Source organism: Nannospalax galili, unplaced genomic scaffold, assembly GCF_000622305.1.
Source record: "Nannospalax galili isolate Female #2095 unplaced genomic scaffold, S.galili_v1.0 scaffold300, whole genome shotgun sequence".
In the NCBI taxonomy this organism is placed as follows: domain Eukaryota; kingdom Metazoa; phylum Chordata; class Mammalia; order Rodentia; family Spalacidae; genus Nannospalax; species Nannospalax galili.
Window position 1 is genome coordinate 335,511 of NW_008347322.1, and position 17,613 is coordinate 353,123.

General features: G+C 52.5%; 1 protein-coding gene across 6 annotated transcripts in view; it reads right to left on the reverse strand.

Annotated features, from left to right (window-relative positions):
- The window catches only part of Sardh (sarcosine dehydrogenase), a 71,154-nt gene that overhangs the window by 9,321 nt on the left and 44,220 nt on the right, over positions 1–17,613 (reverse strand). For all 6 annotated transcript variants that reach the window (XR_003851242.1, XM_029568716.1, XM_029568715.1 and 3 more), the window contains 2 exons: positions 17,153–17,300; positions 13,812–13,905 (listed from right to left, as the gene is read on the reverse strand). Coding sequence is in view for 5 of the 6 variants with exons in the window: in XM_029568716.1 (XP_029424576.1) it covers positions 13,812–13,905; positions 17,153–17,300 (242 nt within the window). In the remaining variant the exon portion in view is untranslated. The remainder of the gene's footprint in view (positions 1–13,811; positions 13,906–17,152; positions 17,301–17,613) is intronic.

Consider the following 17,613-nt stretch of genomic DNA (forward strand, 5'->3'; position numbering starts at 1 on the left):
GTTCTAAGGGTTCACAACCCCAAATCAAGGTGTGACAGAATCATACCCCTGGGTACTCAGAGGCTCCTTCCTGGGGTCTTTCAACTCTGGGCTCAGCATGTGTCTGTGTTGTTCAGCATCTGCCTCCCTCTTCCTGTGACCTCTCTCCGTGTCTCCTCATCCCGTGGCCTCTCTATGCTTCTTCTTTCCGTGGCCTCTCTAAATCTTCTCTTCTGTTTCTTACTAGGATGCTATTAGGTTCACCTCTCCGTGTCTCCTCATCCCGTGGCCCCTCTCCGTGTCTCCTCATCCCATGGCCTCTCTAAATCTTCTCTTCTGTTTCTTACTAGGATGCTATTAGGTTCAGGATCTGTACTAACTCTGAAGAACCACATTTCAACACCTAAGACAGTTCACACTGACTATCAGCGTGAAGGATCTAGAATCACCTAGGAGACAAACCTCTGGGTGTGTCTGAGGGAGTTTCTAGATTGGGTTAGTTGAGGTGGGAAGACCCATCCTAACTGTGGGTGACACCATCCCACAGGCTGGGGTCCTGGGCTGAATAAAAAGGAGAAATCAAGGCGAACACCAGCACTCACCTCTCTTTACTTTCTGACTGTGGATGCATGTGACCAGCTGCCTCAGGCCATGCCTACTTGGCATGAAGGACTGCATCTTTAAACTGTGAGCCAAAATAAAGCCTTCCTTCCTGAAGCCACGTTTGTCAGGTGTTTGGTCATGGCAAGGAGTCAGTAACTAACAGCACACCCTAACTCAGTCCCATCGGCCAGGACCCGATTCCCAAATAAGGCCACAGTCAGATGTTCCACCATCCAGAGACCTGGCTCTCATTTTAAGATGCCCCAAATCTCTTCGATCCCTGGGAAGCAGGTGGGGAGTCATGGGCACAGCTCATGCACCAATTTGAGGTGGCTACATGCCAAGTCTATCAATCTCAAAGCCACGTCAATGAGAGCTGGGTTCTGGGAGCTGGGACCCAAGCCCACAGAAATGACAGCACAACCTATCTCCCATCCCTGGGTTGAGATCTTCACCCACATCCCATCTATCATAGCCATGCAGGGGTGGGGACACCGTAAATAGTGCCCCCTGCTGATGGAGAAACAGGTGTCAGGAGGAGCACCCAGGTCCTGGAAAGGCATATTCACACACTCACATGCCCTGGGGACCATACCCAGCATGAGGGATGCCTTGCTCAGGAAGATATGATCTTTCCACACATACTGGTTTAGATACACGCAACTTATACATCCAACAACTGATGCCCACTTCCCAGCTTTCAGGAAAGTCTTGGAATGTGTGAGTGAGTGCCCTCAAAGGCACAGTCCAGCCCAGGACCTCTGCTCAGCTCACCATAGGGACACCTAAAAGATACAGAAGGCCAGGAGCCGGGCAATCCTGCTCCCAAGACATCTGTGCTGATTAGGGAAAGGAAGGAGAGCTGCTTTGACTACTGACCACAAAACTAGCACCTTATGAACCTGACACTGTAATCAAACTGCTGCTGAGAAACTGGTTCTAAAAGCCTGTGAAACAGCACAGTTACCACTTTCCCAGTCTCAGAAAAATCAAAATTGATGCAGAAATTGTAGGCAATCCTGCTCCCCAGACATCTGTGCTGATTAGGGAAAGGAAGGAGAGCTGCTTTGACAACTGACCACAAAACTAGCACCTTATGAACCTGACACTGTAATCAAACTGCTGCTGAGAAACTGGTTCTAAAAGCCTGTGAAACAGCACAGTTACCACTTTCCCAGTCTCAGAAAAATCAAAATTGATGCAGAAATTGTACTGTTGGCATTTCCCTGCTTCCCCAGTGCAAGCTGTAGGCCCCTAACAAAGACTGCCTTGTCACCGGGTGCTAATTTTAGACAGCCCCGAAGGCGCTTGGGGCTCAAAGCCAGCTTCATTCTGAAACAAGGAAAGTCACTTTGAAAACCCACCGGATCCTGGGTCCCTGTTCAGACACTTTGCATCTAGCCAAGCACGAGATGGGGCAGCATACACAGACTTTTGCGGTCTCCTGTCTTCAGTGGGACCCAAGGTGGCCATGCCTGGGTCTCTATTCTTTCATGACCAGCCTGGCCCATGGCAGGTGCCAAAGAAAATACTCCTAAATGGAAGATGGTAGGTTGCCACAGAGTCCTCTCTGTCCTGGCAAAGAGAAAGTTTGGAGAACTCCGCGTGCCTGCCTGGTTCACAGATCCCTGCTTATCTGGGTGTCTTACGGTTTTCCCTCTTGAAACAGTGGAATTAAGGATGGGTCTAGTTTCTTCCCAGTAGAAGCTCATGCTCCCTCACCCTGGAGGTTGAAAACAGGTGGAAACCTCCCAGCCACCCCAAGGGATAGCCTTGCTCAGCCTCAGTGGTCCCATGGAATCAATGGGCTGCAGACGGGGCTTCTGAACAGCAGGGTTACCGGAAGCTCTGCGCCCTACATGTATCTACCTGCCACCAAATGCTGATCAGGTGCTTGCACATCCATGTTCATTGTGGCTTGATTCATGACAGCCAGGAAATGGAGCCAGCCTAGACCCCCACCAGCTGATGAACGGACAATGACATGAGGTACAGCTACACAATGGAATTTTATTCAGCCATAAAGAAAAATGAAATTTTATCATTTGCAGAAAGATGGATGAAACTAGAAAATATTAAGTGAGAAAACCCAGGCTCAGGGGAAATAATCGCTCAGATGGCTTTAACAAGCTCGAGAACAAGTTCTAGCCCGGCGTCGTGGTGCATGCCTTTAGACCCAGCACTTGGGAGGTGGAGGCAGGCGGAGGCAAGGCAGATCTCTATGAGATCCATAGTGAGTTCTACATAGTGAGTTCCAGGCCAGCTGGGGCTTCGGGAGACTGTATCTCAAAAGGACAAAATTCAAAACAAAATAAAACAAAACGCTTAAGAGAGAGCTGAAGGCTGGGCGTGGTGGTGCACGCCTCTGATCCCAGCACTAGGGAGGCAGAGGCAGGCGGATCTCCGTGAGTTCAAGGCCAGCCTGGTCTACATAGTGGGTTCCAGGCCAGCAGGGGCTACAGGGAGACCCTGGCTCAAAAAAGACAAAAAAAAAAAGAAAAGAAAAAGAAAGAGCTGAAGATGTATAGCTCGGTGGTAGAGTACTTGCCTAGCATGTACAAGGCCCTGGGTTTGATCCCCTGCACCTAAGTAAATAAATAAATAAATAAATAAATAAATAAGCCAAAATTCTAGAAGGTTGGCAGAAAAGGCTTTGAATCAGGTTTTATTAAAATGCTTTTCTCACTCTGAAGACTCTGTGGTAAACAAAATCAGCGGCTTAAAGATATAAAGTCACAGCAACATGTTCGGCTTTGAACACCCTAAAGATGGAAATTAAGCCAGGAACAGTGGCTCAAGCTGTCATCCCAGCAACGGGGAGGTAGAGGCAGGAGAATTAAGGAGTTTCAAGTCATCCTCAGTGACATAGCAAGTTTAAGGCCAGCCTGGGCTACATGAGACCCCATCTCAAAAATCCAAAAACAAAACAAAGAAGGAAATTTAAACACTTCTAATTTACGTCAGCATTAAAATATCGAGTAATAAACCTAACCAAAGAGGGGCAAGAAATTTAAGAAGACACAATTAAATTCAAAGACATCCTGTGTTCATGGATTGGAAGACAGTATTGCTAAGATGTCCACACTCCCCAGCGCAGCCCACAGAGTCCACATAATCCCACTCAGAATCCAAAGGCATATTTTGCAGAAATAGAAAAACAACCATCCTAAAATTCACATGAACTCTTAAAAGATCCCAAGACTCAGATCAGTTTAAAAAAAAACAAAACAAAATTGGGGGCTGACTCTCTGATTTCAAAGCAGATTAAGACTAAGCTGCAACTGTCAGCACAGTGAGCTGCCGTCTTAACGACAGAACAGCAGACCAACAGAAATCCCCACTCTTACGGCCAATGATCTCATGTACACAGACACACTAGTATACACATAATTAAAAATAAGTATTTTTTTAAAAGCAGGGGGATGGAGAGATGGCTCCGTGGTTATGAATGCTGGCTGCTCTTGCAGCACCCAAGTTCTGTTCCCACTACACACGTGGCACCCAACAACCACCTGTGACTCCAGTTCTAGGAATCCGATGTCCTCTTCTAACCTCCGTAGGCATTGCATGCACAGGTGCACTTATACACGTGCAGGCAAAACGCTCATACACATAAAAATAAATAATAAATAAAACTTTTAAAACTATTTTTTTTTGGTCTTTTTGAGACAGGGTCTCACTGTAGCCCCAGCTGTCCTAGAACTCACTGCGTAGACCAGGCTGGCCTTGAACTCACAGAGATCCACCTGCCTCTGCCTCCTGAGTGCTGGGATTAAAGGCGTGCGCCACCACACCCGGTGTAATTTAATTTTTTAAAAAGGCAAACCAGAGAGGGTAGAGAGATGGCTCAGTGGTTAAAAGCACCAGCTGTTCTTACAGAAGACCTGGGTTCGAATCCCAGCAGGCACATGGAGGCTAACAACCATCTGTTACTCCAGTTCTAGAGGATCTGATGTCCTCTTCTGTCCTCCAAGGGCATTTCCTAACATGGGTGCACTTACCTACATGCAGGCAATACATTCATACACATAAAATAAAAATAATAAATAAAATTAAATTTAAAAAAGCAAATCACAAAATAATATATGTTGGTGAGGGTGTGGTGAGGAATAACTAGACCCTCGCACACGCAGGTGGGGCACCCAATGATGCCATCACTGTGCAAAACAGTGTGGTAGTCTCATGAAAGGTTTAAAATGGACCTACAGTGTGACCCAGCTTTTCCAGTTATAGGCAAAACCCCCACGCACGGAAAGCAGCGGCTCGAAGAGGGTTTTCCAGATCGGTGTCACCATGGTCTTAACAGAAGCTGGAGGCCCAAGGCTTCATTCATCCAACCAGACAGCCAGGAAGGACAAACCCCAAGCCTATGCTGTGTACCACAAGCCAGGCACAGAAGGGCACACACATGGGTTCCACCAGGGTGGGGTCCTTGAGTTATCAGAGCCACTGGATCGTGGCTTCCAGGACCAGAATTGGGAAACACACTGTCCAGTGGGTGTGGAGATTTAGTTTTACAAAATAAAAATGTTCCAGAGTTGGATCGACTCACAACAGGGTGAATACACTCAACTCTGTTCAACGGGACGCTTAAAACGACTACACGGGACAGACTCATGCTGAGGGGGCACTGGGGACGCAAACCTGACTCTATATGCCCCAACTCAGTGACAAGAAGAAACTAGCCGAACAGCCCAAGAAGAGTAAAAACACTGTCCTTGAGAGCAGCTGGAAGTAAACCGTTTCCACCAGAGGTGACTGCTAGTCATCCCGTGATATAAAAGCACTGACGGAGGGAAAGGAAGGGAATATAAGTTCAGCCATGGGGAGCTCAGCTACCAAGAGAAAGCTTGACCGGGAGCTCCAGCTGCCTCAGCTGCCCCAGTCAGTTTCTGCTGCGTGTTGGGAGCACCTGATTTGATGATGCCATCTCTACCTATTACAGCTGGCCTGGAACTCACTGTGGAGACCAGGCTGGCCTCGAATTCACAGAGATCCACCTGCCTCTGTCTCCTGAGTGCTGGAATTAAAGGCCTACGCCACCACGCCCAGAGTTATTTGTTCTTACTTGATTATTTGTCCCCCAGGGGGACACTCGGCTCTGCCTGGGACTCTCAGTATGGGAACACTAGCCGGCTGACTGCCTTCAGGGGGTTTCTCCAGTGGATTTCTGCTGGGTGTTTTGAACACCCAGTTTGGTGTTTTGCTATCTATCTGTCTGTCTATCTATCATCATCTATCATCTATCATCATCTATCTATATCTATCACCTATCATCTATCTATATCTATCTATCAATCATCTATCTTCTATCATCTATCTATCGTCTGTCTATCTTCTATCATCTATCAATCTATCTATCATCCATCAACCTACTTATCATAGATCATCTATCTACTATTAACTATTCTTTTTCTCTGGTTTTATGTGTCCTCAACAAACTCACTCATTCAGAACAGAGAATGTAGGCTGAAGAGCTGGCACAGCCATTAAAGGCTCAGGCTCACAACCAAAACAGAAAATAAGGCTATCACAGTCGATCATCCTGATCATACAAAACAGCAGGGTAACAGCCTTTGCCTCCCAGGGCACGTAAGGGCATGCCGCAAGACAATCTCCACGAAGTGTTGGCAGGTAAGGAACCCAGGCAGGTCAAGTCACTTGCCCAAGGCCCTGTGATATCCCTGGAGGTATGTGACTGTCAGTCACTAGGGTGGGGGGTGGGGGAGAGGACACGGGACTCAGCCTCTACCAATTTCACAGCCTCTACCACTTCCCTTGGTGTAAATGTTCCCAGCATGGCTGCTTTCAAGTGACTAATGGCTGAGCTGGATGTCATTATAACATTGATAACTCTGGTCCTGCATGCTGGGTGGGCCCTGAGGAGACCTTGTAGCCTGTAGTAACAGAACAGGATTCATCCTGATACTCATCCAGAATCTGAGCCCAACTCTGAAAGGCACACTTCTACTCTTGAACGCTGAATACTTCCAGTGGGAAAGAAGGATCCAGGATTTCAGTCAGACGTGGGTTGGGGGTCAGACCTCATGCCTGGCACACCGTTGAGGCACTCAGCCAAACCTTCCCTGTAGGTTGGAAGTCATGCTGGTGCCAGGGCAGAGGAGGCCAAGCAACTCCTGGAGGATGCCCTGGACATGTGCCACCAGAGTCAGCTTAGAGAGTGTAGGGGCTCAGACAGATGCACCACAGACAGGTCCACCCACACGGCCCCTTCGGATCACACTGTCCCACAGCGGTTTCACAATGTTTCCAACACATCAGCTGCAGTCTCCAAATTCAGCCATCCCTTAAATAAATGAGGATCCCAAGGCCTGGGCCCCAGACCTACTGAAGGGGAAGCAAACTGTAGGACTGGAGGACTTTCAGTTTTAAACCTCGGAGACTGCCGAGACACCCCGACTCTAAAAACATCCTCCTTGGAGGACTCTGGCTCCTTTGCACTTGCCTGGCTTGGGGGTGGGGAGAGAGGTGGTTCCCATGGTGATGGCACTAGTGTGCTCATCGTGATGGTGCTGCACAGGTGGAGGTGATGATGGGACTGATGGTAGTGAAGGGAGTGGCCGTGGTTGTGGTGACAGTGGTGATAAGGATGGAGATGATGATGGTGGCATTGGTGACTGTGGTGATGGTGATAGTGGTGGTGGTGGTGGTGACAGTGGTAGTTGTGGTGATAAAGATGGTAGTAATAATGGTGGTGGCGGTGATGATGAAGGTGATGATGGTAATGATGGTGGTAAGTGATACTAGTGATGGTGGTGGGGATGGTTATGGTGGTGGGGATGGTTTGGTGATGGCGGTGGTAATAGTTATGCCGATGGTGGTGAGAAAGTTAATGATGATTGTGATAGTAATGGTAAAGGTGATGGTGGAATAAACGTACATTGTGTAACCCACACTGCCCACATCTGAACCTTCTGGGCACCTGAAGTCTCTCCAGGAGTTGCTGGCCTTAGGGCCCAGCCCTCTGCCCCTGGGCAGCTGGGTCTGCCAACAACCTCCTTCCAGATACTCCTCAGAGGAAGCCCTTGTCCAGCAGCTCCGGCCTGGGGCCCCAGACTCCGAGCAGCTGGGAGAATTGTCTGCACACATAGGCAACAGCAGCAGCCACAGGGACATGGAGAGGAAGATGCCACTGGCCCTGACGAGTTCCGGAACCTCAGCTCACACTGGGGTCACACAGGGCAACCAGCTTCATTCCAGCCAGGCCTTGTCACTGATTTTCCCTGTAAGCAGACTTAGCCTCCCCTGACAGCTTGAATAGTGGCAGAGAACACACAGCCAGACTATGGCTGCCATATCTTTCTTGGCTGTGCCATGGAACCAGAGTATAACATTCTGCCGCTGTCTAAGGAAGGGCTCAGCAGATCGGCACAGAACGGGTTTCTAGGTAGCTGTACCCTATATGAATGCCTCGGAGCCCTGGCTGACACACTGTAGTTTATCTACCACGTGAGGTGGGGGGGCTGCTCCATTCTGAGCAAATGGACAGTGACAGGCTAGGACTTCTCACTGTCAGGAAAGAAATCCAATTTCCTTCTGACTTGAAATTAATTTACAGAGGGAAATTGCTTAAAAGCTATGTCTTATGATGGCTTCCAGCCTGAGGCCTGCTGCTTTGCTCAGAGGGGCCTGTCCTCAGCTGGGGCAGGGATGGGGGAGGTTTGGGCAGGGTGTCCTCAGCTGGGAGGGGGAGGGAATGTCCTCAGACCAGGCGCCAGGAACACCATGTCTGACCCAGTCCTGGCTGAGCTGAGCTCCCAGAGACTCTCTGGGAAAAGTTCTTCCCCACTGGGGATCTTGCTGGCCTTGAAGCAAATATTTAGGGAGTAAGGACAGCTGGTCTGTTGGCTGCTGAGTGGACACTCACTTCCCTTAGCCCCCTTCTTCCTCTAGGAATCCAAGGATTGTGGATGCCTGGCCCAGACCCAAACATCTCAAAGAAGCACTATTGCAAAAGTCAGTGACGCACAGCTGGGCATTGCCGACCGATTCCTGTCATGAGTGGAGGTTGGCGGTCGTGTCAGGGTCCTGTGTCTTGGACCATGGGCCTGGGTCTGCAGTCCTTGGCACTTACCAGCATCATTGCTCATGTCTGCATTTGACCTGGGATTTGCTGACTACGCAGGCGCACACATTCCTCTTCCGCAGCTGGCGGGCTGGAAGCCAACTGATCTATAAATACGTGTCCTGGCTCCATGTTCCGGCCCCAGAGCCTCTACATGCTGACGGACAGTTCATCAACACAGTTTTAAGCCAGCACAAAATATCATTTAGAGTATGAAACTTCCCCAGGATTCCAAGAGGCTTTAGTATTTGAACAGCTATAAAGGATGGTCCAGAAGGACTTTAGACATTGTCTGAACTTTGTGCTACACAGAGAGGGAAACTGAGTCCCAGAAAGGCATCCCTCAGAGGGCTGGAGCAGCCTGGAAATCTAACATTTGCCTCAAAGCTCTCAAGTCTGGGGTATCTCAGGGGTATTGGTCCCAGGGCCCCTCTAAATCTGTGACCCACTTCCCCACTCTCTCCTCCCACTTGCCTATGAGCCTTACTACCGGGACCAGGACAGCAGCCAGCCAGCTTGCACTGCCCAAGACTAAACTGCCACCCGTTGGAGGTCAAGGAATGGAAAGGCTGTTGACCTGGGTTTGAACCACCTCAGATGTGTGTCCTGGGCCACATCAAGAGACAACTTTCCTGATCGGCCAAAACCACAGCCTGGGTAATAAGGGAAGAGATCTTGTTTTCCTTGGTCCATGTTTCCTTCACACCCTTGGGAAAAGGTGAGGTCACTGGGACAGGAGTCCCTGGCCAGGCATGGTCTTACATGACCTCAGCGGTTCCTCACATCCAGGGAGCTGGGTTCGTCAACTACCTGGCAAGCATGACCCTCGAAGGTCTTCCCAACTTGCATAACTGTGACCCCGGAGATGAGGTGCCTGCGCTCGGGGCCAGGCAGCAGAGCTCCAGGGTAGACTGGACCGCAGCACTGAGACCTTCTCTGCATAGCCATAAGCCCTGGTAACAGCAAATCATGTGCTCTGAGATACATTGGTGGTCCTGAGGATCCAGGCCCCAGGGCTCCCATTGCTACCCCACGGTGGTGGTCTCTCTAGTCCTGTGCTGGAGCTAACCGGTGGGCCCCAGAGGGTGAGGGGCATGCTGGGAAGGCCAAGGGGATGGGGGGCAAAGCAGCTGCTTCAGGGGCTTGATTCACTGCTGGCCTCCTGGGCAGACCTCAGGCAGGAGTGCCCCAAAGCATGAACCTCACTTTAAAACAATAGTCACTACCTCGTCCTCTTACCACGACCTAATCTACCTTCGGTGAACGTCTCTGGGGACTCTCAGTCCCTAGGCGGCGATGGCCCTCCTTCTCTGGCCTGGGCTGCAGCTGTAGGTTTCTTCAAGGGTCCATGGCTGGGGATGCGCTCCCAGAGGGCAGGGGCTGCACCTGCCTCTCCTACACTGGGTCTGGCTCAGTCCCATGGGTGCTCCTAGCCAACACATCTGGAATTCTTTCAACAGCCAGGGGAGGGGCTGCTGGGGGGATGGGGGGTGGGGTTTACATCAGAAGCAGACCCACAGGCTCAGATCGAAACGCCAGAGTTCACTGAGTGTCCACAGTGGTGCCGCTTGCACAAACGGCTCCAGGAGGCAAGTCAGCAGTGACTGCCACGGGCCAGCCCCTGATAGGGGCATTTCCCGTGTCTGAGTGATCTGACCTCAAATGACACAGGCCAGTCTGACAGCCCAGTTACGACCAGTTAGTTGAAAAGGGGCTGGAATCCTCCCATGCTGAACGTACCCTGGTGTATCCACCCTCTGCTAGCTAGAGCTCCCCAGAATCCTGGGCTGCCCAGCCCCTGGCACACCCCATTTCCCAGAGGCAGGGACGGTGGCCTTGACAGCAGTTTCCTTTCCTACCAGTTTCCTTTCCTACCAGAGCTGGGCATGGGGGGTGGAAGACCAAGAGCGAGCAGGTAGCACAGGCTGTGCGCTCAAACGAACCCCATTCAGTGTCTGATCCTGGGCACAACGGAGGCCGTGGAGGGGGCGCAGGATCTTCAGGACACATCGCAAGGAACAAGCAGACGTCTACAGCATTGCTAGGAACGTGCAGAGCACAGCGTACAGGCCACAGTCATGTTAGAAATAGGCAGGCAGCCAGGTGTGGTGGCGCACGCCTTCAATTCCAGCACTTGGGAGGCAGGGGCAGGTGGATCTCTGTGAGTTTGGGGTCAGCCTGGTCTACATAGTGAATCTAGGCCAGCTGGGGCTACAGGGAGACCCTGTCTCAAAAAGACCAAAAAAAAAAAGAGAAAGAAATAGGCAGGTTAGGTGACCGGGAGGGGACGGGCTTTCTTGAACTTTCTCATGTTTACCAACATGACAGACGCTGGTCACTGTGTCTGTGCTGCACAGGGCAGACAAGGTTTATGTAATCATGTCTCAGGATCTGGCTGAGAATCCATGACCAGAGCAATGCACAGAAAGGTCAAATGCGTACCCCAAGGTCATCTTTCAAAAGTGAGGTCTGATTCAGGCCCTGAGCCTGCTACACAGCTGTGGTTGAAAACAGAATGAGTTTTGGGGAGGGGTTTCTCTCTTAAAATTTTAAAATCATTATTTTTGTTTTATGTGTATGAGTTTATTGCCCGCATGTATGTAAGTACACCTGTGTTGTGCAGTGTTCGTGGGGGTCAGAACAGGGCGTTGGATCCCATGGAACTGGAGTTACAGACGGTTGTTAAGTGCCATGTGGGTGCTGGGAATTGAACCTGGGTCCTCTGCAAGAGCAGTCATGGGTCCTTACCACTGAGCCACCTCTCCAGCCCCACGGTTACTTTTCATAATACTGGGATTGAACCCAGGGCCTCAAGCATACTAGACTAACACTCTACCACTGAGCTATCCCCAGCTCTCTTTTGACTTTTTATTTTGAGACAAGATCTTGCTAAGTTGTCCAAACTGGCCTGGAACTTACTCTGTAGCCCAAGCTGGCAATGAACGTCCCATCGTCTGCTTCAGTCTCCTGAGAAGTTGGGGTGACAGGCCTGTGCTGTGAGAGTGCCATGGCCCAGCCATGGATATTAACTGACATGTATTTTATACCACTACAAGCCAGCCTTGAGCAAAAGCAGTCAGTGTGGGCATCCCCCTGCCCAGACACCCACCTTGGGCTGGGCCCACCCTTGACCCTGGTAGTATGGGCTCACACTCAGCTCAGGCCCTGGCTCCATTCCCAGGCTCCAGGTGAAGATAACTAGACAGACTGGGAGGGCTGGGGAGGCAGCCATGGCCAGGATAGGGCCCTGTGGGAGGAGACCAGCTGGAGCTTGGAGCCCCAAGTGGCTGTGTTGGAGCGGTGCTGCTGGCAGAGGGAGGTGGCCAGGTCTGGACAGGAGAGAACATGTTCCCACCTGGTCTTCTCTCCACAAACATCCAAGCCACACACAGGCTGAGGCTGTGCCAAGCCTCAACGTGGTGGGAGAGACACAGCTCCGCCCCCCCAACAAACACACATCAGAACCCAGCCCCCAGCAAAGCTGGACTCTGGATGGTGCATGGACTCAACAAATGCCACCAGAACACCCCAGGGATTGCCCAAGCTAGAGCTTGGAGGTCTGGAGGCTATCCTAGCCTGGGGTCTTCTGTGCCGCTCCCTCAGAGTGCCTACTCTCTGGTCCCAGCAGGCAGCTTTGCACTAAAGAGGCAGGAAGCAAGCTAGACAGAGACCCCCCACCCCACTTCCTAAACCTCAGTGCAGCCTCCAGGAGGGGAGTCTGAGTACAGGCCGTGTGGCTGCCGTTATCCCCCTTTCTCTCTGGCAGCAGACTCCCGAACACTCAACGCCGCATTGTTTATTTGCTGACAGGTCCCAGCTTGGTCCCAAGACCAAGACGGGATGTCTGGCCCCTCTGTGGGCAGGATTCTTGATCTCCACTGATCTTCTTCCACACTCTCCCCACAAAAACCTAGAGATAGCCAAGCAGGGAGGGAGACAGGAAGGAGCACCAGGCCCAGGCAACATCAGTGTAGCTGTGTCCTTAGGTCTCATTAGCTGGGCAGCCTGAACAACACAAAGGCCTCTCTGAGCTCACTCTGGGGAAGCATCCTGTGCTTTCTGAGCTGCAGGGGCTTCAGCACACCTGGGGGTTGCTGCTGCCAGCCTGGATATCTATCTGTAAAGCTGCAGAAGATAGGGTCCAGGGGACCTCTGGGGAGAGGCAATCCCTGTGTCTTTGGCTCAGTTCCCTTAGTCACCACTAGGGGTGCTGCTAGCATCCCTGGGCAGAGGTCAAGGAGGCTGCTAACCCCTTGTGGGGCACAGGCATGGGGACCCGGCCAGAATACCCATCCCAAATATTAGAAGGGCTGATGCTGGGAGGCCCAGAAACAGAACTTCCCACAGTGGGAAGGACATCATCAAAGGGACATGTGAGCATGGTGTGGACAGTGCCCCCACACAGGGAGCCCTCTGTGAATGGCACTTGGCATTCACCATCAATGTCCCCATCAGCCTCTCCTTCAGCCCTGAAAAGCCCAAGTAGAGATGCATGTTTTCCAACAAGGACACAGGCCCAGAAGGTAGAGGGGCTGTCCAGGGTTTCTTGAGAGCCCCTCATGTTCAGACCACCCTGGCAAGGACCCCATCCACAACCTTGGAAAAGCTGGGCTTTGGCTCTTGGCCTTGAGCTGCTTAGGAGCTGCAGTGGAGCTGTGTTGGGGGTTTGGCCAGACTTCCTGCTTGAGCAACCCTTCCCCAAGATCTATAAACTAGGAGGACCGTGAATGGGCAAGGGGTGCAGCCTCCCAGAGGATGGAGAAACCTGTAGGGAACGGCCAAGCATCCCCAGCCCTGTTATTTTCAGGGAGGAAGAGGAATAGTGATCACCTGGGCTTAGGGGAACAAGCACCCCAGTCTTGGGGAAGAGACATGAAGGCATCTGTGTAGTCAACAAAGGCTCTACCTGGACAGAGCCTGGCACATGCCAGGCACCAACCAAAGGGCAGATGACGTGGCGCCTTGACCCTCATCTCCCATCTGAGCTCCCACCAGAGTGGGCAGTCTAGTTGCCACAGTCCCCAACTCACAGCAGAGGCCCAGGGAGCTAAAGAGACCAACCTGAAGACTCCTGGCCCCTAGGTCCCCATGCCTGAGGCTGCTGCCAGCCACATCCCCGAGGCCAGTGACCACTGTTACCTACCAGGTGCCCGGCTGCTCTCACCAGCTGGTGGGTGGAAAAGGGGAAGGCCTCATTGCTCAGGTCAGCATCAAGCACATCCTGGAGAATGGTGCGGCTGCAAGCAAGGACAGAGCGGTCAGTGGGCAAGCCGGTGGCATTCCCCAGGTGCTCCTGGCTGGAGCCAGTGAACAGGAGGGCTGAGGCCCCATCCAAGGGGCAGAGGTCAACAAGTGACAGTCATCCAAACATCCCAGTGGGTACATACCGCTAGTGCCACCAGGTAAGAACGTCACCTTCCTACCGGCTGTCAGGGCCCACAGGCCAGGCTGGGGACAAGCCCTGGTCTCAGGCAGGTGAACCAAGGCAAAGCGGTTATCTAGAGAACACTGGATCCACCTGTGTCACCATGATGGCCATTGAGAGCAGCTGGCAATGGTGGCCTCCGTTTTGTTCAGAAAAATCAAGTGACTGGTCCAAGCTATCAGGAATAGACAGATCCCAATCCAGCAGGAGATTGCCTGTACACCTTCCTGTCAACTAGTCCCCAGGCATCCTCCAACCAGGCCTGCATATCCTGTCTGGAGTTGGTCTCAGTCCTGCAGGTTCACAAGGAGGTGGAGAGCTTGCTACCAGACCCATCCTCCTGATGGACTGTCACTTTCCTGAGAGCAGGGACCACGCTGCAATATCCCTGCAGCACTGACTGTCTTTCCCGGATGGTCTCACAACACAGCAGTACACGCCCACTGCTACCCTAAACTATGACACGGTTCACACTTGCCATGCCCATCTCCACTCCACACTGTGGAAGCACGTCCCTCGGTGGTCTCTGAGCCCCCCAGGTGCCCTGTCCCCACCTCCCCTCTCCCCTGCGGCACAGTGCCAACCCTCCTGTTGTTCATTATCCAAATCTTACAGAGCCACGCCCCAGGCTCCCCAGCCTCGAACCCACTCTCATCCTTCCGAGTGTGTCCCTCAACACCCCACCCTGCTGCTTCCTGCGTATTAGCCCTCTGTCACCCTCTGTTCTTGACTCAGCAGTCCCTTCCTCTAGGCAGTGCCCCTAGACTCATGGGTCTGGGTCAGGCACCCCTCCCCAGGGAACCCCACAGGTATCTCTGCATGACCTGTGAGGATGGCCTGTCCCTTTGCTGGTCCTGCCCCTCTAAACCAGAGCTCCATGTCACCAGGAACTGTCTGGTACAAAGGTGTTTGGTGAACGGGACCAATTAAGAACATCTGGGCTGGACACGGATACAGAGCTGGAGACACCCCCACTTCTGCCCATCAGGGGTCCCAGAGGGCTGCAGGGGTTGCTCAGAGATACAGCCAAGCATCCCTACCCCACAGAGCCTGGAGCTACCACCCACGCCCGCCTGAGGTGCTCAGCCACTGCCTTCTGCCAAGATCCTTATGTAACCCCGGCCCTAGAGACTCGGCTCAGCTCTGCTGTCTCCAGACCTCCCGGAACCCAGGCTCCCAACAGCCCCGGGGCAGCCATGCAGCAGGGAGGTAGCCTGGCGAAGTATGGGGCTGCTATGTCCCCCATGGGGGACAGATGCTGCAAATGGCCCTGGAGGGCGGGGATGGGGGGACTTGAGGAATTCTGACCCAGGCTAGGGTGTCAGGAAGTGACCTGGATCTACCAAGGCTGCTGTCTGTCCTCTGAGAACAGCAGGTGGTCTGAGGAAAGAGGCTCCCATTGGAGTCCTAGAGGCACGCCCCCTTCCCTTCACCCCTGACCTCACCAGCCTGGGCCCTCCAGACACCCCTCACAGAACCATGAAAGCACGTGCCAGGTACCCGAGGCCCATGCCAACAACTGTGGCCGCTCCACCTAGCTCAGTGTGTCCCCAGCAGCGAAAGAGGCTGTTTGAACAAGAGTTCATTAAATTGACAAACTCAACCACACTAGCTGTGTTTTGGGGGTCAAAAGTTAGGTAAAGGGTCAGAAGCTGCCACATTGGCTGGCTCGGGGATGGTCTATTTCCAGAAAGTTCTTCTGGGTAGCAGTTCATGCCATACTTCCCATGGCCAAGGTACTGTGCTAGGTGCTTCCCACATAGGTTAATAACTGGGCCCATTTGTGCTGGTGATGTTACTATTCTTGTGTGAGGGCCTTCTGGGGGAGTCAGGAGGGAGGAGGAGTGAGCACCCAGTCTGGCCTCCGGAGGCTGCCTCTCTGTCCCAGATGCTGAGCTTTGATCTGGCTGCTTAGCATCCCGTGCTTCTTCCCTCCTGCCTCACCCACCTGCCTCCCTCACTCTAAAAATAGCCCCAGTTCTGTCCAAGGTTACCAAGCAATGAAGCTGGAGGTTCTCAAGGGCCAGGCTGGGCCTCTAGCGCAGCAGGTGTGTCTCTCCCACACACACACTCCAACCTGCTGTATGGGAGCTGAAGTGTTTCCCAAGGGCAAGTGGAAGCCACACCCAGGGCACCACTAGCCCCTGCAGCCAGATGTAGGTCCAACCCAGTAAGTGTTTGAGCTCCCTGAGTCTACAGCCCTAAGCATGGCAGCTCTGAGCCTCTAATCCTTCTCTCCTGTCCCCCTTCTCTGGACTCTTGAGGCACACACCTAGCCAACTGTCCCTCAGAGTCACATGGCAAAGGCCATATCTGGGTCATGGAAGGGTCCAGACTCAGCCTGGATTTGCTGTTTTGGTCAGCCTGAAGGTATCAGGGAAAATGGGCCCCACAGCAGCGTCTAAGCACACCAAGGAGGATCTCGGCAGGACACCCAGAGCAGAAAGAATGCCACCCACTGCCACAGCTGGGCTTTGTCACATTGGTCCTCTGGGAGTCTTGGCAGCCCTTTCTCAGCTGTGAATCATCTCTTTACCCTCCTCTCCAGAAGTGGCATCCTCTGTCCTGTCTGCTCACCACCCTCCTCTTCTTTCAGAGTGCCTACCATCAGTATAGGCCCCGGTGGTCCCAGCAAGCCAGGGATGCAGGCCCTGCTGCTCACCAAGGAACATCTAGACCACATGCATCTTCTCCTGGGGGTTTGTAACTTGGTGAGTAGTCTAGGGGACCCCATCTCATTCTGCCCCTGACTCCCATGAGCTCTGTGACTTTGGTAAATGTTTCTCCCTCTCTGTGCCACTGTTTTATCAGCAAGGAAAGAGCAATCATAACCACCTGGGGTGGTTAATCTTCTCAACTTGATTGGACTGACAGGCACCTAGATTGGTAGTGCAAACTGCCAAGTGTCCTCTGTGGGGTGCTTTCGGAGAGGCGTGGGAAAGGGGGAGATGGACCCTGAATGTGGGTGGCTCCACCCCATAGGCTGGGGGCCCAAGTGGCTGGAGGGCCTGCCAGGTGCTCCCAGGTGACCCAGGTCTCAGATCCCCGTTCTTCCTCACCTGGCTGGGCCCTGGATACTGAGCATGCCCAGATCCTCGGAACTGTCAATAAGTTGGCACTGGAACTTCTGGTCCTGTAGCACCGTGGTAATGTGGGACCAGTTGTGCTGGGCCACAGCCCCACCCACAGCCAGGTAGTAGCCATCCCCTGGAAAAGAGAAGCACCCGACTTAGAACAGGAACTCAGGACAGATAGGGGTGAGCCCAGGGACCCCAGTTCTTAGCGCATAAAGGATACAACTTGGTTTCTGCAGTGGGCAGCATCAAAGTCTTCTCCCACTTTCCAAAAAACGGTTAAGACCTGTGCTGGATAGCTTTAGTGTCAACTTGACACACCTGGGTTGAGGGAGCCTCAATCGGGGACTTGCCTCTATTGGACTGGCCTGTGGCCATGGCTGTGGGGCCTCTTCTTTATGAGTGATGTGGGAGGGCCCAGCCCACTGTGGGTGGTGCCACCCCTG